General features: G+C 36.5%; 1 protein-coding gene across 3 annotated transcripts in view; it reads left to right on the forward strand.

Moving 5' to 3' along the window:
- prkdc (protein kinase, DNA-activated, catalytic subunit) overlaps positions 1–23,365 on the forward strand; it is a 287,184-nt gene that overhangs the window by 1,068 nt on the left and 262,751 nt on the right. For all 3 annotated transcript variants that reach the window (XM_069921531.1, XM_069921532.1, XM_069921533.1), the window contains exons 2-5: positions 8,022–8,098; positions 12,576–12,668; positions 21,340–21,414; positions 22,573–22,672. In XM_069921531.1, the coding sequence (XP_069777632.1) occupies positions 8,022–8,098; positions 12,576–12,668; positions 21,340–21,414; positions 22,573–22,672 (345 nt within the window). The remainder of the gene's footprint in view (positions 1–8,021; positions 8,099–12,575; positions 12,669–21,339; positions 21,415–22,572; positions 22,673–23,365) is intronic.

Raw genomic sequence — 23,365 nt, forward strand, 5'->3', positions numbered from 1 at the left:
TATACCCTTTTAGCTTAGTTTCATACAGAAAAACAAATTGTAATCGTATTGATTTTTTTTATATAACGTGGATTAAATTTAATGACTTTCTGAATTCCTACAGGGGATATGGTTGTTGTGGGCAATAACAACATTTATTAAACATTCCTAATTGGTTAAGGGTTAATGATATTTGGTGACAGACATGATGACAAAAGCAGTTGAGTTGTTACTGTTCCTAGGTACTTTTTCTTAGTTAATGATTTGTTTACTGGAGTATTACTTCATGGGATATGGCTGTTGTGGGCAATAACAACATTTATTAAATATTCCTAATTGGTTAAGGGTTAATGATATTTGGTGACAGACATGATGACAAAAGCAGTTGAGTTGTTACTGTTCCTAGGTACTTTTTCTTAGTTAATGATTTGTTTACTGGAGTATTACTTCATGGGATATGGCTGTTGTGGGCAATAACAACTTTTATTAAATATTCCTAATTGGTTAAGGGTTAATCATATTTGGTCACAGAAATGATGAAAAAAGCAGTTGAGTTGTTACTGCTCCTATGTACTTTTTCTTAGTTAATGATTTGTTTAATTACTGGAGTATTACTTCATGGGATATGGTTGTGGGCAATAACAACATTTATTAAATATTCCTAATTGGTTAAGGGTTAATCATATTTGCTGACAGACATGATGACAAAAGCAGTTGAGTTGTTACTGTTCCTAGGTACTTTTTCTTAGTTAATGATTTGTTTACTGGAGTATTACTTCATGGGATATGGCTGTTGTGGACAATAACAACATTTATTAAATATTCCTAATTGGTTAAGGGTTAATGATATTTGGTGACAGACATGATGACAAAAGCAGTTGAGTTGTTACTGTTCCTAGGTAATTTTTCTTAGTTAATGATTTGTTTACTGGAGTATTACTTCATGGGATATGGCTGTTGTGGGCAATAACAACATTTATTAAATATTCCTAATTGGTTAAGGGCTAATCATATTTGGTGACTGACATGATGACAAAAGCAGTTGAGTTGTTACTGTTCCTAGGTACTTTTTCTTAGTTAATGATTTGTTTAATTACTGGAGTATTACTTCATGGGATATGGTTGTGGGCAATAACAACATTTATTAAATATTCCTAATTGGTTAAGGGTTAATCATATTTGCTGACAGACATGATGACAAAAGCAGTTGAGTTGTTACTGTTCCTAGGTACTTTTTCTTAGTTAATGGTTTGTTTACTGGAGTATTACTTCATGGGATATGGCTGTTGTGGGCAATAACAACATTTATTAAATATTCCTAATTGGTTAAGGGTTAGTCATATTTGGTCACAGACATGATGAAAAAAGCAGTTGAGTTGTTACTGTTCCTATGTACTTTTTCTTAGTTAATGATTTGTTTAATTACTGGAGTATTACTTCATGGGATATGGCTGTTGTGGGCAATAACAACATTTATTAAATATTCCTAATTGGTTAAGTGTTAATGATATTTGGTGACAGACATGATGACAAAAGCAGTTGAGTTGTTCCTGTTCCTAGGTACTTTTTCTTAGTTAATGATTTGTTTACTGGAGTATTACTTCATGGGATATGGTTCTTGTGGGCAATAACAACATTTATTAAATATTCCTAATTGGTTAAGGGTTAATCATATTTGGTCACAGACATGATGAAAAAAGCAGTTGTGTTGTTACTGTTCCTATGTACTTTTTCTTAGTTAATGATTTGTTTAATTACTGGAGTATTACTTCATGGGATATTGTTGTGGGCAATAACAACATTTATTAAATATTCCTAATTGGTTAAGGGTTAATCATATTTGCTGACAGACATGATGACAAAAGCAGTTGAGTTGTTACTGTTCCTAGGTACTTTTTCTTAGTTAATGATTTGTTTACTGGAGTATTACTTCATGGGATATGGTTGTTGTGGGCAATAACAACATTTATTAAATATTCCTAATTGGTTAAGGGTTAATGATATTTGGTGACAGACATGATGACAAAAGCAGTTGAGTTGTTACTGTTCCTAGGTACTTTTTCTTAGTTAATGGTTTGTTTAATTACTGGAGTATTACTTCATGGGATATGGTTGTGGGCAATAACAACATTTATTAAATATTCCTAATTGGTTAAGGGTTAATGATATTTGGTCAAAGACATGATGAAAAAAGCAGTTGAGTTGTTACTGTTCCTAGGTACTTTTTCTTAGTTAATGATTTGTTTAATTACTGGAGTATTACTTCATGGGATATGGTTGTGGGCAATAACAACATTTATTAAATATTCCTAATTGGTTAAGGGTTAATGATATTTGGTGACAGACATGATGACAAAAGCAGTTGAGTTGTTACTGTTCCTAGGTACTTTTTCTTAGTTAATGATTTGTTTACTGGAGTATTACTTCATGGGATATGGTTGTTGTGGGCAATAACAACATTTATTAAATATTCCTAATTGGTTAAGGGTTAATGATATTTGGTGACAGACATGATGACAAAAGCAGTTGAGTTGTTACTGTTCCTAGGTACTTTTTCTTAGTTAATGATTTGTTTACTGGAGTATTACTTCATGGGATATGGCTGTTGTGGGCAATAACAACATTTATTAAATATTCCTAATTGGTTAAGGGTTAATCATATTTGGTCACAGACATGATGAAAAAAGCAGTTGAGTTGTTACTGTTCCTAGGTACTTTTTCTTAGTTAATGATTTGTTTAATTACTGGAGTATTACTTCATGGGATATGGTTGTGGGCAATAACAACATTTATTAAATATTCCTAATTGGTTAAGGGTTAATCATATTTGCTGACAGACATGATGACAAAAGCAGTTGAGTTGTTACTGTTCCTAGGTACTTTTTCTTAGTTAATGATTTGTTTACTGGAGTATTACTTCATGGGATATGGCTGTTGTGGGCAATAACAACATTTATTAAATATTCCTAATTGGTTAAGGGTTAATGATATTTGGTGACAGACATGATGACAAAAGCAGTTGAGTTGTTACTGTTCCTAGGTACTTTTTCTTAGTTAATGATTTGTTTACTGGAGTATTACTTCATGGGATATGGTTGTTGTGGGCAATAACAACATTTATTAAATATTCCTAATTGGTTAAGGGTTAATGATATTTGGTGACAGACATGATGACAAAAGCAGTTGAGTTGTTACTGTTCCTAGGTACTTTTTCTTAGTTAATGATTTGTTTACTGGAGTATTACTTCATGGGATATGGTTGTGAGCAATAACAACATTTATTAAATATTCCTAATTGGTTAAGGGTTAATCATATTTGGTGACTGACATGGTGACAAAAGCAGTTGAGTTGTTACTGTTCCTAGGTACTTTTTCTTAGTTAATGATTTGTTTACTGGAGTATTACTTCATGGATGATTCTACTTGCCCATTGGAGCTATGTTGGCTCCCATTTCCCCTTCCTTATTTCCCCAAGTGTCTGCGACTTACCCTCTCCCACTTGTCTGTCAATTTTCCTTTGATCCATATATAGACACTGGTATGTAATTTACAGTAAGTTATTAGCCTACCATCAAATCTGGTAGATCCCGTGCTCCCAATGGAAACTCGTATGGTCACAGATAGAATGTGCAAACTCCAGACGGATGGCTCAAGCAATCTCAATTGGACTTGAGTTGCCTAACCTTTGATCAGTAGCACAAACTACCATATCACAAAATTGTTCAGTATTGTGGATTTAAATTTCCCAGCGACTACAATGAGATTCAAATTTAGGTTTTTGGATCACTGACCTACACCTTTATGAAATGCTTTAAACCTATGGTGACAGAACACAACAAAGCACAATTTGCCTACCGAACAAATGATTCCACAGACGATGCCTTAGCCTTATTGCTTCACTCCATCCTGGCCCACCTTTAGAACGACGTTTCATATATTTCACCTCAGTGTTTAATATGATCATTTCTTAGAGGTCGGTGGAGAAGCTGTCCTCGTTGGGACTCAATACACCATTCTGTAATTGGATCCTGGACTTCCTAACGGCAAGACCACAGTCTGTCTTGGTCAGTAGCAGAATATTGAGCACTGTCATGCTTGAGCACTGGTGCACCTCAGGGTTGCGTGCTCAGTCTCCTCCTGCACACAGTACTGATCTACAACTGCATCGCCAGATCCAGCTCCAACAGTGTCATCAAGTTTGCAGATGACACAACAGTAGTTGGTCTCATCAGCATGAACAATCTAATGAAACAGTGAGAGAGCAACAAGCTGAATCTCAACGTGCACAAGACTAATGCTATAATTGTGGACTTCAAGAGGAACAGGAACGATCACCCTGCACTACACATCAACACTTATGTAGTAGAGAGCGTGGAGAGCATCAAATTCCTTGGAGTTCATTTAACTAGTGACATATCAAAGACATTCAACATCTCATCACTTGCCAGGAAGGCACAACATTAAGTGGACTTTCTGAGAAGACTGAAGCGGGCAATGCTTCAGCCCACCATTATGTCAACCTTCTATAGAAATTCTATCAAGAGCGTCCTGACTGGCTGGATCTCAGTGTGGTAAGGTTACTGCAGAGAAATAGATTGGAGGTCAATCGACAGGGCAATAAGAGTGGCAGAAAGGATCACTTGATCTCTCTCTCCCCCCAACATGATTTACCAGGATTATTGTCTGAAGTGGACGCGCAAAATTAGAGATACAGGTGTATCAGAGCCAACACCACTAGGCTGAGGATCAGATTCTTCCCATGGGCAGTGAGAATGGTGAACGACCAAACGATTTGCTCATACAAACCATCTGAGATCTTTATTTGCACAAAGCAATATTTATTTATTTCTATTGATATAATACTTGTTCTGCACATGCATTATTTGTCTGTATATTGTGTTATTTCTGGTTGGGCATCTGCATGCTTTTCACTGAGGACTGGAGATCGCTGTTTTGTCGGGTTGTTAAATTCTGGAAATCTATTATATAATTTAATAATTTTGATTTCAATTTTAGAAATAAATAATTGTAAAGACAATTTATAATGTCCTGTGATTTTTTTGAAATTTTGCTATCTTGTCTCTTCTTAGATCAATCACAAGGCTATCAATGATCAATTTCTTCTTTTTGTTACTTCTACCTGTTCAGGGTACTCCCCAAATGTAGCTTACTAACAATTTTGTTCTCCATTGAAAGAAGAGAGCAAGGAACCATGCATTAATGGGACAGAGGTGGGGAGGGTCAGAAGCTTCAAGTTTTTGGAAGTCCACATCTTCTGGACCCAGCACATCAAGGCAACCGTGAAGAAAGTACTGTATATCAATGTCTGCTTTCCAAGGCGTCTGAGGAGATTTGGCATGTCATCAAATTTCTACCGATGTACCGTGGAAAGCGTACTAATGGGTTGCATCACAGCTTAGTTTGGAAATTCAAGTGCCCACAAATACAGAAGGTAACAAACATAGCCAGATCCATCATAGACTGACCTCCCAACCATCGCAAACATCAATGTGAGGTACTGCCTCCAGAAGGCAGCCAACAACAGAGACCTGGTCACAATCTCTTTTCTCTGTTACCTTCAGGCAGAAGGCGCAGAAACCTTTTGGTTTAAGAACAGTTTATTTCCAACAGCTATCAGAGTCTTGAACCTCCCCTTGCTACACTAACCAAAAGACTGCACTATTTTTTGTGCAGATTGCTGATTCTTTGAGGAAGTGCTCCGACCTGAAATGTCGGTTACCCTTTGCTTCCTATGGATGCTGTGTGACCTGCTGACTTTCTCCAACACATTTTTGTTTTGCACTTGACCCCAGCATCTGCAGACTTTCTCAACTCAATATTTGTTTTGTATTTATTTTATGTATTTAGTGTCTTTTGATTCAATCAAGTTTACTTTTCTAATTCTCTTGACAAATCTGTTCAGTAAGATTTATGGTGCTTATGTACATTGTACGATGTATATAACAATAAATTCATTATTATTATTGATGTTATCATTTTTATGGTGCATTATGATGGCAGTTTTACCATTGTCCTACCTGCCACACAGATCAAGGGCTCATCAGGCCCACATGTTCCTGCCAAAGATTCCCAGCAAATTAATCCTCTCTACTCTCCCAGTGGATTGCCATCATTCACCATTTACAAAGTTGAGTACACCTGATATATGGTTAGTTTTTGATTATGTTTTATTCATAGGGAGTACTACTATTACATCTCCCTTTATGTAGTTGCCTGCCATTCCAAACTTATTGAAGACTGAATGATCAACCCCAAAATTCCCCATTCTCAGTCTTGGCCACAATACAAAGATGGAAAGAAAACAAATGGCTGCCTCAATCACAGACTTGCTCATTGCATTTTATTTCTTCATTCTATGCCATAATTGCTTACCTTTTTATTCCTTAATCCATTCATTAATCTTGACCATGGAATTACTCTTTGTTTTAATGATCAATACTGTACTAATTACTGTGTAATTTCGTCACCTTAGGACGGCTGTCAATTGTTGGTACTTCAAAAAACCTTTTGATCCCTCCATCTTTAAAAAAAAATCATTATTTCTAGTCAGTGAATGCTTTATCACTATGGTAGAATTTTTAATAACATGAAATCAACAGTTTGACTTTTGCTACTTTTCCAGATCCAATGTTGCCATAAATGAATGACATCGCTGATATCTCGTGACCATGTTGGCTCAATGCATCCTTCACTATCCATATTGTTGGCCCCATGATTCACTTGTTTAATCACTGCATTCTCATTTACTGGCCCCTACCATGACTCACTTGTTTAATACTCATCTGCTGCAATACAGTCAGTGTATACCAGATATACAGTATTCTTTTTACTGTTCCTCCTTGCACATCTCTGAAGTACCTCAAGATTTGCTTGATTGCCTCTCTGAATCCAAAGTGCATTGATGCTACACCGCCCAAACCTTTATTCCTGCATTCATTTTGTTGCTACATTATTGAAAGTACTACTTCTGGACATTAAATTGTTAATGAATCAATCATATTTTATACACTCCAAACTTTAGCTTTAATCTTGAAACTCCTACTCAATATGATAGCAGAGCCACAAACTGATTCCAAATTGATCTTTGGAGCTCCCTAACTATCTCCAGTGTGCCATTATTTTCCTACTTTGTGAAACTAAATTCAAAACACATTCTTTGGCTAAGAATTTGAGTAGATTTGTTGGGTCTAAGATAAAATCAGTTACTTGTTCAATAATATGGAAGGTTTTATTTCTTTAACCGAACATTGATTTCTCCAAAAAATTCTCCTTCCAACATCAAAGGATCCTCATTGGAAGAGTCAAGTTAGTAGCTGAAATTTCCTTTCCCTTGAGGAAGCCTTGGGGGTACTTAATGTACTCCTGTCATTGTGTAAAGGCAGAAGTTCAGTCTGTTTCTGCATGGCAGGGACTGGTGGTTCATGTTGGGTGGGGAATCGTGTGGTTTTGGTTTTTGAACAGCAATATTGCGTTACTTGACTTTGCATCTGTTTTAGATGGTGATATTTCTGGGATTGAAATGAGGTACAGATATGAGTCATGAAGTATTGCTATGGTAGAAGTCTGGAGGCATCCCATATTAGAGCAGTGGATAAGATATGTTAGCTTGATTTCAGTCTGTTCTGTGAACTTTGCGTAGATGTGTTGCTCTTGAATTGTTGGTAATGATTGGTTCAAATAACAAATCTTGATCACTGGCTGCATGAGATATTGTTCACATGGTATGTATAAAGAACTTGACGACAAAACAATTAGTGTTAGTAAATAACTATGTATTTTGTCATTGATTGACTTATTTAATGTTCTTTCTAAAACCTAATTTGTTATAACATTGAGTACATTGTAATGGGCAATGATTAAATGTAACATATAATTATAATAAAATCCTTCCGCGATTACACATTATGCTCATAATTTATTGATCTTTTTCAAATTCAGGTATGTGCTTTTGTATTGGTCTTTATGTGCTAAGCTTAGTTCGTTGTATAGTTTATTTTCCAATTTCTACTGTTTATATGCAGCTCTGCTCCGCTCATTGATATTCTCCAAGGATCAAGGATTGCTGATCTTCCTTCGCAAGTCACTCAGCAATGAAGATGTAAGTTCTCAATGAAAGTGTTTGTATTTCTTTATGAACACATCATTAAATGAATGAGGAGATGCCACTTCTCCATTCAGCAAGATCATAATTGATCTGATGTACCCTCTTTATTCTCTATCCTTTCTGCCCACAGTAACCTTTCATTCCTTGCTTATCAATTCTGTATTTATCTCTGGTTTTAAAATATTCAAAATCTGACAGAAAATTGTTTTGCTTGTTCTCACTCTTAGCCCTTGACCCTTAAGAGAAGTGGGGAGAATAGGAGAGCTATCATGATTGGGGATTCGATAGGGAACAAACAGAAGATTCTTTGAACAAGATCAAGGCTCCTGAATGGTTTGTTCCCTCCCTGGTGCCAGGGTCAGGGATGTCTCAGATCAAATCCACAGCATGCAGGAGGGTGAGCAGCTAGATGTTGTGGTCCACGTTGGTACCAATGACATAGTACGAAAAGAGTTGAGGTCCTAAGGTGGAATATTGGGAGTTAAAAAGCAGATCTTCAATGATTATATTCTCTGGATTGCCGCCTGCTATGCTCTGGTGAGGGCAGAAATAGGAAATTTTGACAGATGATTGTATGGCTGAAGAGTTGGTGCAGGGGCAAGGGATTATTGAGCTCTTTTCTGGAGAAGGTAATGACCTGTACAAAAAGGACAGATTGCACCTAAACAAGAGGGGGACTTGTATCCTGGTGGGCAGGTTTGCTAGAACTGTCTGGTAGATTTAAACTAGTTTGGCATGGGAATGGGAATGAGAATAAGAGGGCAGTGAATAGGGCAGAAGATACACAAGTAGATACACTTTGTAGCAAGATTGTAAGGAAAGACAGGCAATCAAGAGGACAAAATATTAAAAATTTAACAGGATATTTTCAAAACTAAATTGCAAAGAATGATGAATGCAGCACTGAAGGTCTTGCCCACAGAATAAGAAATAAGATGGATGATCAAGTAGTGCAGCTGGAAGTTGGTAGGTATGACATTGTGGCTATCTCTGAGTCGCGACTTAAAGAAGACTACACCTGGGAACTAAATATCAGTGGATATACAGTGTATTGGAAGGACAGAAAGGTAGGCAGAGGAGGTGGGGTGGTTCTGATGGTTAAAAATGGAATTAAATCTGGGGATTTAATTTGGATCAGAAAATGTAGAATTCCTGTGGGTAGAATTAAGAAGCTGGAAGAGTAAAGAGACCCTGATGGGTGTTCTATATAGGTTTGCAGACAGTAGCCAGGATGTGACATGCAAACTACAGAGGGAGATAGAGAAGGCATGTAAAAAGCGCAATGTTAAAATAGTCATGGGGGATTTCAATATGCAGTGTGATTGGGAAACCAGGTTGGTTCCAGATTCCAAGAGAAGAAATTTATCAAATCCCTTCACGATGGCTTCTTGGAACAGCTTACGGTTGAGGCGACCAGAGACATGGGAATTCTTGATTGGGTATTATATAATGAACCAGAGTTAATAAGGGAGCTGAAGGTAAGGGGAGCCTTAGGAGGCAGTGATCATAATGTGATAGATTTCACCTTACAATTTGAAAGGGAGAAACTAAAATCAGTTATGTCAGTACCATTGGAATAAAGGGGATGATAGAAGTATGAGAGAGGAACAATTCAATGTTGATTGGAAAGTCACACTAGCAGGGAGAACAGCTAAGGTGCAATAGCTGGAGATTATGCAAGAAATAAGGAAGGTGCAAGATGGGTATATTCCATAAAGAAGAAATATTTGAATGGAAAAATGACACAACTGGAGCTGGCAAGTGAAGTCAAACCCAAAGTAAAAGCAAATGAAAGGGCAGACAGGGAAGCAAAAATTAGTGGGAAGCTTTTAAAAAGCTCACAGAAAGCAACTAACAAAGTCGTTAGGAAGGAAAGGATGAACTTTGAAAGGAAGCAAGCAAATAATATAAAAATGGATACTAAAAGTTTTTAAAAGTATATTAAGAGTTAAAAAAAAAAGAGGTGAGAATAGATATAGGACTGATAGAGAAAGATGCTCGAGAAATTGTAGTGGGAGATAGCAGAAGAACTGAATGAGTATTTTGCATCGGTCTTTACTGTGGAAGTCATTAGCAGTGTACCTAAGTTTTCAAGGGTCTCAAGGAAGACAGGTGAGCGCAGACACAGTCACCAGAGAAAAGGAGCTTGGGAGGCTGAATGGTCTAAACCGGTAGATAAGTCTCCTCAACCAGATGGAATGCATCCTCAGGTTCTGAAAGAAGTAAGTATAGAGAAGGTGGAGAGGTTAGTAACAATCTTCCAAGAATCAATAGATTCTGGCATGATTCCGGAGGACTAGAAAAGTGCAAAGGTCACTCTGCTATTTAAAAAGGGAGGGAGGCAGCAGAAAGGAAATTATTGATATGTTTGCCTGACAACAGCGTTTGGGAAGTTGTTGGAGTTGATTGTCAAGGAAGAGGTTATGTTGTACCTGGAAGTGCATAAGAAGAAAGGCCAAAGTCAGCATAGTTTCCTTTAGGAAATATTTTGCCTGACAATCCTACTGCAATTTTTTGAGGAAAAAAAAGCAGGCTAGACAAAGGAGATACAATAAATGTTGTACATTTGGATTTTCAAAAGGCCTTTGGCAAGATGCCAGACGTGAGGTTGCTTAACAAGGTGAGAGCCCGTGGAATTACAGGAAAGATACTAGCACGAGTAGAGCATTGGCTGATTAGTAGGACAGAGAGTAGGAATAAAGGCATCCTATTCTGGTTGGCTACAGGTTACCAGTAGTGTTCTGCAAGGGTCGATATTGGGGTCACTTTGTTTTATGTTGCTTGTTAATCATTTGGATTGCAGAATAAATGGCACTGTGGCTGAGTTTGCAAATGATACAAAGGTAGGAAGAGGGGTCGGTATTGATGAGGAAATGTAGGGATAAATGTGAGAGAACATGGCTTTAGGGTGAAAGGGAAAAGGTTTAGGGGGAACTTCTTCACTCAGAGAGTGGTGGGAATGTGGAATGAGCTGCCATCTGATGTGGATGCTGACTCGATCTTGAGTTTTAAGAATAAATTGGATAGATACATGGATAGGAGAGGTCTGGAGGGTTAGGAAATGGGAGCAGGTTATTGGGACTAGCTGAACAATAGCTGAATGGTCTGTTTTGTGTGCTGTAGCATTCTATGGAGAGGCTGCAGAAAGTCTTGAATAGACTAGGAGAATGGGCAAAAAAGTGGTAAGTGAAAAAGTGAAATACAATATTGGAAAGTGTATGGTCATGCAATTGGCAAAAGGAATAAAAGAACAGACTATTATTTGGATGGGGAGAAAATTCAAAGTCTGGAGGTACAAAGGGGCTTGGAAGTTCTCATGCAGGATTCCTTAAAGGTTAATCTCCAGGTTCAGTTGGTAGTGAAGAAGGCAAATGCAATGTTGGCATTCATATCTAGAGAAATAGGATACAAGAAGAGAGATGTATTGCTGAGGCTTTATAAGACACTAGCAAGGCCTCACTTGGAGTACAGGGTATAGTTTTGAGATAAAATTGAGATGCGGAGGACAGTAATGAACCTCTGGAATTTGCTACCTGGGTGGCTGTGGAGGCCAAATCTTTGGGTGTATTTAAGGCAGAAATTGATAGGTGTCTGCATAGTCAGGGTATCGAAGGTTATGCGAAGAAGGCAGGAGAGTGGGACTGGGTTGGAGAAGGGATCAGGTCATGATGAATGGCAGAGTGGACTCGACAGGCCTTCTGGTCTTGTATTTTATGTTCTTAAATTAGTGACCATTTATTTTTAAACAGTAACCACTATTTATGGATTCTTCCACTAGAAGGAACATTCTCTGCTTATCCCAAACCCCATAACTATTTGGACTCCGTGTCTGGGTTTTCAGCGAGTACCAACATGCAGATATATTTTGTGTCCCTGTTTTCTGGGACTGGTTTTATACCCAACCACCAGCTGGTTCATACAGGTGTTTGTAATTTAGTTTACCCATGGACCCAGTCCGGAGTATATATTATGAAAGGTTAAAAGTGACCAAAGTCCAAAGGGCTAATCAACTCCCCTCTCTCTCCCCAAAATTCCAGTGGATATGACAAGTCTGTACATAAAACAACCTATCCACTCTTTTTTCTGAACTCTTTTCAATGATTAACATCCTTAATTAAGGATACTAGTTAATGGTCCATAATCCAGGTCTGGCCTCATCAATGCCCAACATAAATGAAACAGAATCTTCAATTTGTTAGGTTTCTTAAACATTTGCTATTGTTAGATTTGAAAATCCTGCATTAGGACAGCTGGAAGTGTCTGTTTCTCAGAGCTCTGTGATCATTCACTATTTAGTTAGTTTTTTATTTTCCATCCAAAATGGATAATTCCACATTTTCCCATGTATGGTTTATCTGACATCTTTCACTACCACAGAATGCTTCAAAGTACAGTACTATTATTGAAGTTTTATGGTTTTGTAAACTTTATTATGTTATTCTTAGAAAATCTGTCTTGTTTTAATTTCTAGTTTCGAGATTGCAGAGAAGAGGTTTTGAAGTTAGTTACTGCATTTGTTGAAAAGATTAAAGAAACTGTTGGAACTCATGCCTGTGAAATCAAGGTAAAGGATTTTGTGCTGTAGTTTACAAATAAATGTGCAGAGATGTACTGTACTCAGTGTGACAGAGTATATAGATATATATAGATATGTTTTTGTAAGATAAATTGGGAAAGGTTTGTTGGAGTAGGTCACATACAAACACTTTAAAACAGATCTTATTTAAAATACTGGAGCTCTGCTCCATGGTAGACGTTTCGGCTCCAGAGCTTTTGCAAGAGCTTTGAAGAGTACTCAAGAGACTTCACTCATGGATTGTTGTTTACAAAAGGCAACAAATGAAAGAGCTTGTTGGAGCCGCATATTGTCTGGAGGAGAGCTTGCTGTTGTAAGAGGATCATGTGGTTTTGCAAGCAGAGAGAGTCAAACAGGCTTTTTCTGTCTGTCTGTCTGTCTGTCTGTCTGTCTGTGTGTGTGTGTGTGTGTGTGTGTGTGTGTGTGTGAAGCCAATTTTGGAAGACGGCCTGGTCAAAGCCCTTGTGGTTCATGCAAGAGGAGAGGACTAATGTTTCACTTGAAATAAGAGAAACAAAAAGGAACTCTGTGGTGACCTGAAAGAAAGAGGTTATCATCTGGAGAACCCTGAAGGGGTAAGTTTCATCAGCATTTCACTGAAGTGGCTGATTAAAAAGGAACAACAAATCTCTCTCTGAAAACCGACAAGAACCTTCCTTTTTTTTTCAAACTTTATTTAAAAGATAGAAAAAACAACATACAGTATAGTAATAATTAAAAAAAAAAGATTTTACAAAGATATGTATATATATATATATATATATTACACCCACCCCACCTTCCCACCCCTTCAGGCAGCTCCCTTAAGGAGAGCAAAAAAATATGTAGATTATATATATAAAAAGAAAATATTATAAATGTTTAACATTTCAAAGTATATCTAAATGGATATATTTCAAATTCGGAGACCACTTACTAACAAAAGAAGAATAATTATCATGTAAATTATAAATAATATTTTTCATGACAATACATACTTTCAATTCATTGTGCCAGCATGATATATTAATCTCAGTATCATCTTTTCAAGTACTAGCAACACATTTACGTGCTACTGATAATGCCAAATGTACAAAAGCAATTTCAATTTTGTCCAATCCCATTCCGCTTAATGAATACAAATTTCCCAACAAAAAAATCATTGGATCTAATGGTAATATAAAATTATATAATTTTTCCAAAACTACTTTAATTCCTTGCCAAAATGATTGAACTTTAACACAAGTCCAAACGGCATGTAGAAAAGTTCCAATACATGAGCCACATCTAAAACAAGAATCCGAATTACTAAACCCATATTTTTTTTTAGCTTTCCAGGGGTCAAATATAATTGATGTAAAAAATTATAATTAACCATTCAATATCTTACATTAGTCAATTTAATTACATTGTCCTGACACATAATCGCCCAATCATCTTTGGGAAAAATAAATACTAAATCAGTATTTAGTTTAAATTTCTCCCAATCTGACTTATCCATACTATCTTGTAACAAATTATTCTTTCTTTGGCTTGGCTTCGCGGACGAAGATTTATGGAGGGGGTAAAAAGTCCACGTCAGCTGCAGGCTCGTTTGTGGCTGACCAGTCCGATGCGGGACAGGCAGACACGATTGCAGCGGTTGCAAGGGAAAATTGGTTGGTTGGGGTTGGGTGTTGGGTTTTTCCTCCTTTGCCTTTTGTCAGTGAGGTGGGCTCTGCGGTCTTCTTCAAAGGAGGCTGCTGCCCGCCAAACTGTGAGGCGCCAAGATGCACGGTTTGAGGCGTTATCAGCCCACTGGCGGTGGTCAATGTGGCAGGCACCAAGAGATTTCTTTAGGCAGTCCTTGTACCTTTTCTTTGGTGCACCTCTGTCACGGTGGCCAGTGGAGAGCTCGCCATATAATACGATCTTGGGAAGGCGATGGTCCTCCATTCTGGAGACGTGACCCATCCAGCGCAGCTGGATCTTCAGCAGCGTGGACTCGATGCTGTCGACCTCTGCCATCTCGAGTACCTCGACGTTAGGGGTGTGAGCGCTCCAATGGATGTTGAGGATGGAGCGGAGACAACGCTGGTGGAAGCGTTCTAGGAGCCGTAGGTTATACATAACTGAAATATAACCCTTTTTCGGTATCGAGGAAATCAAAGATTCAAATCTCGACAAAGTAGGAAAAATAATCTCTCTACCATAATTATCTTTTATCAAACCTCTAAGTTGATAATACGCAAATAAAGAATTTACAGGTATATCAAATCTTTCTCTCACTTGATTAAAAGAAAGAAATTGCCCCTCTTCAAAACAATCTTGTATTGTCTTTATACCTTTAGAGTCCCAAATCTTTAAATGATTATTAAACACTGAAAAAGGAATAAGCTGATTATTATACAATGGAGTTAAAATTGATCATTTATCTTTCGACCTTAACACCCTGTTCTTTTTTATCCAGATTTTTAACAAATGTTTCAATATTGGCATATCATATTGCTGTAATAAAATCAAATTCCAACAAAATATAAATTCATGTATCTCAACCCTAGAAATACACGCCATCTCCACTTTAGCCCAGGTAGGAGGCTCATCTAAATCCATCACTCTACTAACAAACATCAACTGGGCTGCTTTCATAATAATTTTGAAAATGTGGTAACTGTAGTTCGTCCAATGCATACTTCCATGTAAGTCTATGCAATGCCACTCGAGCTAATTTACCTTTCCATAAAAACTCTCGCACTGCTTTATTAAAATTTTGAAAAAAACCCTTAGGTAGTAAACAAGGTATTGACTGAAATAAATATTGAATTTGAGGCGAAATATTCATTTATCAATAAATTATCAATTTTAACTCCATTGTATAATAATACAATTAACCCGACCAATCAAAGTTAATGGAAGATCTTTCCACTTAATCAAATCTGCTTTAAACCGTCTTAATATAGGTACGTAATTTAATTGATATAATGATTGATAATTAGTATCCATAAACACACCTAAATATTTAATTTTACTTGTCCACCTTAATTTTGTAATAGTTTTAAATTCAGAATAATCTCCCAGTCCAAAAGTTCCGTCAAATATACCAACACATCGTCCTCAAATAAGTTAATTTTATATTCTTCATTCTTAACCCTCATCCCTCTAATTTCTTCATTTTGTCTTAATAGCCTGAGCTAACAGTTCAATAGCCAACGCAAATAAGGCTGGTGACAATGGGCAGCCCTGTTGAGCTGAACAAGACAATTTAAATGGTAAAGAAATCTGTCCATTTGTCACCACCCTAGCAATCGGGTTCGTATATAAAGCCTTAACCCAACCAATAAAAAAACGGCCAAATTTAAATTTCTCTAACACTTTAAATAAAAAGTCCCACTCAACCCTATCAAAATTTTTTTCTGCATCTAATGCAACCACCATAGAGTGGTTAGGTTGCTGTCGGTATGCGTTGACCAAAGTAATTAATGGAAATATATTGTTTGATGCGCTTCTATTCTTAATAAAACCTGTTTGATCAATATGTACCAATTTGGGTAAATGTTTAGCAAGTCTATTAGCTAATACTTTCGCTATAATTTTATAATATACATTTTAAAAAAAAATAGGTCTATATGAAGACACTTTTAATGGATCTCTATCTTTTTTTGGAATAACAGTTATTAAAGCACTTGAACATGATTCTGGTAACTTCTGATCTTCAGTAACTTGATTCAACACTTCTCCAAATACATTAGAGATATCATCATAAAAAAGTTTATGAAATTCCACAGAGAATTCATCATCCCCTGGGGACTTTCCATTAGGCACTTCCTGAATAGCTTCCTTAATTTCAAAATCTGTAAATGGAGATTCCAAATCCTGAATGTCATTTCCATCTAATATCAGTAACTTTAATTTAGCTAAGTAAGAGTCAATAGAACCATTATTCTGTTTCCCCTCAGAAATATATAATTTTAGATAAAATGAATAAAACTGGTCATTAATTTCTTGAGGTTTATAAGTAACTTTTGAATTCTTCTTAACAGCATTAATAGTCCAAGATGCCTGTTCAGCTTTCAATCAATTGCCAAACAAGTATCTTATGAGCTTTTTCCACCAACTCACAATAACATTGTTTAGATCGATTAATTAAGCGCTCAAACTGATAAGTTTGTAAAGTATTATAACATAATTTCAACCTCACTAATGCGGCTATTTTTTCTTCTATTACACCTTTCTGAAAATCTTTCTCTAACTCAACAATCTGATTTTCTAACTCTAAATTTTCTGCCATATATTGTTTCTTAACTTTCATAGAATAACTAATAATCTTCCCCCTCAAATAAGCTTTTAAAGCGTCCCATATTACAAAATGACTATCCACAGAATTAACATTCTCGATCAAAAATAATAAACTGTTTTTTTTCAATAACATTGCGTTAAACCTTCATCTAAATGATGGACATACTATCTCTGAACTTTCACAAGAAAAAAGTAATAATGATCTGATATAACTCTACTTTTATATTCAGCTCGTAATACTCTACCTTGTAAATGTGCTGATACCAAAAATAAATCAATTCTAGAAAATGAATCATGTCGTGAAGAGTAAAAAGTAAAATCTTTCTCTGTAGGATTAACTTTTCTCCAAATATCCACCAAATTTAAATCTTTCATTAATGCATTAATTTGTGTTGCCATCTTTGATTTCCTTATAATTTTTGGATTTCTGTCCAATAAAGGGTCCAGAACACAATTAAAATCACCACCATCTCAAACATTTTCATTAGCTAGAGTTAACAGTAAAAAAACTTCTGAAATAAACCGCTCATCGTCTATATTAGGGGCATAAAGATTCAGCAAAAAATTTTACAGTTCACTCTTAATACTCTGCCAGCATACCCCTCTGAAGATTCCAATTCAAATGGTAAATTTTTATGAATCAAAATCGCGACTCCTCTTGCCTTAGAATTAAAAGAAGACGAAAAAACATGACCAACCCAATCTCTTTTCAATTTCAAATGTTCCTTTTCAGTCAAATGTGTTTCTTGTAAAAAAGTAATATCAATTTTCATTTTTTTATATAAGCCAATATTCTCTTTCTCTTAATTGGATTATTTAATCCCTGAACATTAAAAGTTGCAAAATTCAATTTAGACATCTTTTTAACTACTAATATATTTACACACTAAAAAATAATGCTCCCCTCTGTAATTCTTCAAAAAAAAATAAAAGAAAAAACCCTAAAAAAAGCTCAAAAACACAAAAAAAACCACCCAGAGGTAGTAATACCCTAAAAATCTGGGTGTGGTAAACCCACTAGCAGCAGATGACTATCAAAGTTTTCAGTGTCATCCACCCCCCCAGCCAGATACATATTTATTATTTAATTAAACACAATCAAATGTAGTCCGTATATTTAGCCCAATGATTCCAAGCCCAACGACTGCTCCAGATCTTCAATATCAAGAAGACTTTATGTCAACTCTTTTTTCTTTCCATTCTTTCCATACTTTCCATTTTTTCCATTCCCATGTCCATTTCCATTTACCCTCCTCTTAGGAGACAATGGAGGGGAATGCCCATTTCTTCGCAGTTCCGGCAAAAAATTAACAAAAACCAAAGCATCATGATCATTCTCAAAGAATTGAGTTTGAAAATTTTCATTAAAAAAACCTTCAAAATTGCAGGATAACGAAAAGCAAACTTGCAGCCTTTTCGCCACAAAACATCTTTAGCCGTATTTAATTCTCGTCATCTTCTAATAACCTCTTGGCTCAAATCAGCATAAAAAAACACTGTTATTTTGAACCATTAATGGAGACTGACTCTGCCGTGCTTTCTGTACTGCCACAAGTAGAATCATTTCTCTATCTTGGTATTTTAAACAACGAACCAAAACTACTCTCAGTGTTTGTCCTGGGAGTGGTTTTTTCTCAGAGCTCTATGAGCCCGATCCAATTCCAACCCTTCAGAAAAAGCTCTTTACCCAGCACCTCTGGGATCTGATGCTCAAAAACTTTTATAGAATCGTAACCTTCAATGTCCTCTGGAAGACCAACTATTTTCACATTATTTCTTCGGCTTTGATTTTCCAACGAATCAATCTTCTTCAATAAATCTCTTTTTTGTATCCCCCAATCTACAAAAGAACCTTCCACTTTTTCCATTTTTTCTCTATTATGTTTCACCTGATTTTGACACTCAGAAAAGGCTGTTTCAATTTATCTTGCACTGTATCGACTGATTTTATACATCTATTAATATCACTCTTAACTACAGTCATTTCCTGTTTCGTAGTTGACATTTCATCACACAAGGTATTCATTTTCATTTTCATCTCCATAAATCCTTGATTCACCTGAGTTGATATTTGTTTTGACATATTGTGCATTTGACAAGCAATCTCTTCCAAAACAGTGAACACTGAATCCATTCCAGATTCCACCTTCACTTTTTGAGGTCTGCCTCCTTTAACAACAGGCTCCTCCTCCCAGACAAATTCCAATAAGGTAAGTTCCTCTTCTTCCTCAGTCACTGTAAATCCTTTAGCTGAGGACACCCGACACCGGCACCCCGACCTCTTCGAGACGTCGGGGTTTTGCTCCCCTACAGCCCATACTTTGTCCAGCAATTCTTGGACCCACGATGCCGCCCGCAAGCCAGGCAAAGCCACCGGACGCGCAGGAGTGTCCTCCAATGCTACACTGCATGCCCCCGGACTGCCCAGCAAAGTCGCGGGTCCCCTTGTTGGCCGTGCCGCCCGCGTGCATGGCTTCACATGAATGGGGGTTGGCAACGACCGAACTCACCAAAGTGTCAGCGCCATCTTGCGGAGGCAGGATCGGCGCCGAGGTCAAACTTGAAAGGGCTGGAGTCCCAACGACAATTCCGTGGATTCAGCTATGCAGGTAGACCTCAGTTCTTCCGCACTTTTGTATGGTAATTTTTTCTGAAGTTGAGGTTTAAATTTTTTCACATTGGATGCCATAATAAATCACTTATTTAAACAATTGTAATATCATTTTTAACCACTTTTATAGTTTTTTAAAAACCGGGTATTTAGTAATCCAGCTGAGGAAAGATGGAATAAACGTCTTTCTTCTGTGACAACTTGCCATGCCCCCCTCCCCCCACGACAAGAACCTTCCTGAGCAGTAACCATATACCTTTCAAGCACCAACGCCTGGTGAACTTTATAAATGTTAAATTATGTGCACAGTATAAGAATTGTCTGCAACCAGTGAACTTGGAGGAATGAGAAGTGGGATTGGACTGTGAACCAAAGAACTTTTTGGAACTTACACACACATTACATACACGTGCACTTAAAATTAGAAGGAGGTTAAGTAAGTCAATAGAGTTAAGTTAAAGTGTGATTCTATTTTCATGTTTAAAGATAATGAAAACAACTTTTGATTAAGTAACCATTTGTCTTGGTAAATATCTATTGCTTCTGGGTTTTTTGGTCCTCTGGGCTTGTAACATCAGAATTAAAAAAAATAATCAGTTTAATAATGTTCTAAGCAAAGAAAGCTGAGCTTCTGATGCTTTTTCCAGGACAAGCACTGCATCTTATTTCTTGGGAATTATCTGCAAGAGAAATTAGTGTTAGAGTTCTAAACGGTGATGGGATAATACATGAGATTGTTATATATAAAATGCCACTGAATGACAAATTATGCAGCCAAGACATAACCTCCTTCTTGTTGTCAAGATGAACATGGATCCACAACATCGGAACACAGACGGATTTATCTAATTTCCACATTGGAGGCATCAATTTCTTTATTGTCTCATGGGTCATCATTATGCATTGAAATATAAAATTATAGACTTTGAGCCAATCCTATTGGCCCAGGCTCACTGCTTAGAATTGGAGGGCACATTTTAACTGCTTCATTATCCTCGTAATAAACTTCAGTGAATCCTTCAGATTAACTTCAGATTAAGAAATTTCAGACAAACTTTCTGGTAAATGGGCCAGGATATTTTGAGGAGATAGCACATTCATGGATTTTAAAGAAAAAATGGTGACTGACGGGAGGTTTATTTAGTATCTGCAGAAAGGACCTGTGTTTTATTTTTTGTGAACGATGACAGGGATTCTGGAAACCAGAAGTATTTGTTTGATAATAAGAAGAGTCCTTTTTCAGTCGTAATGAATCTGAGATCAGAAAGGATATCTGGCTCCATTAATTAGAAGTGTATTCAAAGGATAAAGAAGTGAGAGCTGAATTTGAAAAGTTATGGGTGAATTAGGACTCCGAGATGGAGCCAAAATTCAGACTAGGAATATCTTGGGAGAATTTCACTCAGAGGTGTGAGAGGAAACAGCAGTGGTAACTATTTAGTTGTAAAAACTGTTTTCAGAAGAGCTACTGTTTTGCAATTGTATTGCACAGACAATTGTGTATCTTCATGTCAAAGAAGTCCATAGTAATTTATGTTTGGGATTACAGGGTGGTGGTATTGACATCAGATTAAGCATAAGAGTGAAGTGGAATTTAATTGTCAAAATGTAACTGATGCTTTGACATTAGGAAGGGATTTTCATGTTAAATAAATCTGGATATCATACAAATGTCCTTGAAATGAGTTTTATGAAGGAAAATCTGCAATTAACATGTGCATTATATCACACAATATGCTATTTGTAAAAGTTAATAATTTTTTATGTTTAATACCTTCCTGTATTTTTTTTTAGGACACTTGCCTTGTGATATACACCAAAGAAAGATTTGCAAAATGCAAGACTGCTGCCTTAGACCTCCTTCTTGTGGTAAGATCCTTTTGCCTGAACCTTTTCATGGTGAGAATGTTGCACAAGGAGTTAATTACCTTGAAGTGCAGTCACATTTGAAGCACAGTATAATAAAAAAAACTGAATTATGATGAAGGAAGAAATTTAAATCTTTCATTGTTACACATGCATTTTCTTATCTGCATATGATATCTTTTAGTATCAATATGGGTTTGACTAAGAGGTTGTTTATTTTGTTCTTATTCTCAATGTTTGAGTATGTAATCTTTGCTGTAATACTCAGAGTGCAGTACCACCCTTTGGATAAAATGTTAAATTTGGACCTTTCCCATAGTTTTCATTTTCTAGTAACTTTCCCTTAGCCATATTCAGTTAAAATTATGGTACTTTTTTTTCTTGGCTTTTATGTTCTCTTTAAACAATGCTGATTAAATAACAAACCATCCTTTCACATCTCTACCTTTATATTATGATTGGGGAGAGCTTTGCAAAATTTAGCTTCTGAGCATTTTTTAAATTCTTTGCTCATTTTGTCACCACTGAGACCTTTCACTTTGTTGCACACTCAATGAAAAGAAGGAAAAGTCGCTGTTAAGTCTTCAATCAAGACTGAACTTCCAAATAATTCTCAGTGCAGTGATTTGAAACACTAAATGTGTTTATCACTGATAATTTAAATTGTGCTCTGTTAGGTTTATTTTCATCAATAAAATAAACATTTGAAGTTCAGGAAAAATAACTCATGGTAATATCTTAAGCTTGTAAAAGTTAATATTATAAAATTAGAAATAAATGTGGAGATATTAATAACATGAAGTGGATTCTAATCATCCGTATGAGAATGCAATGGATAAATCCACTTCATAAGTGCAAACAATTTTTATTTTTTTGCAGTGTTGTACATGTAAATTGAACTGTTACAGGCACTTAGAGAGTTGAATACCAGTTACGCAATATCAGGTGAAAAATATCCTCCATGATTTGGCATTTAGTTCACATGCAAAATCATTATTTGTGCTGTACCATGAAATGAAATGTTGCTGTCTTTTATCTTGGTGAAGTTTAATAATGTTAAGAGCTATTATAAAATAAAAATATGGACATTTTAGCAATTAGAGGATATAGTGTAATTTCCTTTTTATCAGTAATGTTTAAATAACATGATAAATTTTTCAGTTGCTGCGCAGTAAAATCTGTCTTCAAGAATTTAAAATTGGACAAATGTTCAACAAATTCTACGGGGAATTGGCGCAAAAGAACAAACTTTCAGATACTGGTGAGTTAGTATTTGCAAATAAAATGCTGGTACTTCTGTGGAGTGTTTAATCATTGAGAACCTCTTCCATCCTGCACACAGTATCTTTCAACTGCTCCTGTTGGGAAAGAGAGACAGGGGGATCAGAGCCAGCACCACTTGCCTGAGAAACAGCTTCTTCCCATGGGCAGTGAGAATACTGAACGACCAAAGGAACTAATCATCTGAGACACTCATATTCACAAAATAATAGTACGTTTCCCTGTATCCAGGGACAGGATGTTTTTCGGTTATTGGGTTTTTCCAGTTATTGGAACAATGGCTTAAGCAGCTCAGTAGCATCAGCAGAATACTTGTATCAGCGGTTAAACAACAAATAAATTCTATGGCAGGCTTTTTGAGCATGAAATAATGTTTAATAATGTACCAAAAAACAACTTGATCTCTGCTTACAATGTAATATAAATGCAGCACCAAATGAGAGTTCTGATATTATCAAAATAGCACCAATGGAGCGTGTGGTGCGCTGTTAGACAGAATCAGACACACAGAAGGTAAAGACTGTACAACAGGCTTTAATCCACAAAGACTTCCACAGAGCCAGGCTGGCTGTAGCTGCAGCAACTCTGAGTGAGGCCTCGGGAGGCCGGCGCAGGCTTATAATCCCAGAGGGTGATTGACACCCGACTGGGTGGGGCTTGATACATTCAGGTT

The sequence above is a fragment of the Narcine bancroftii genome, chromosome 2 (genome assembly GCF_036971445.1).
Source record: "Narcine bancroftii isolate sNarBan1 chromosome 2, sNarBan1.hap1, whole genome shotgun sequence".
NCBI lineage: Eukaryota > Metazoa > Chordata > Chondrichthyes > Torpediniformes > Narcinidae > Narcine > Narcine bancroftii.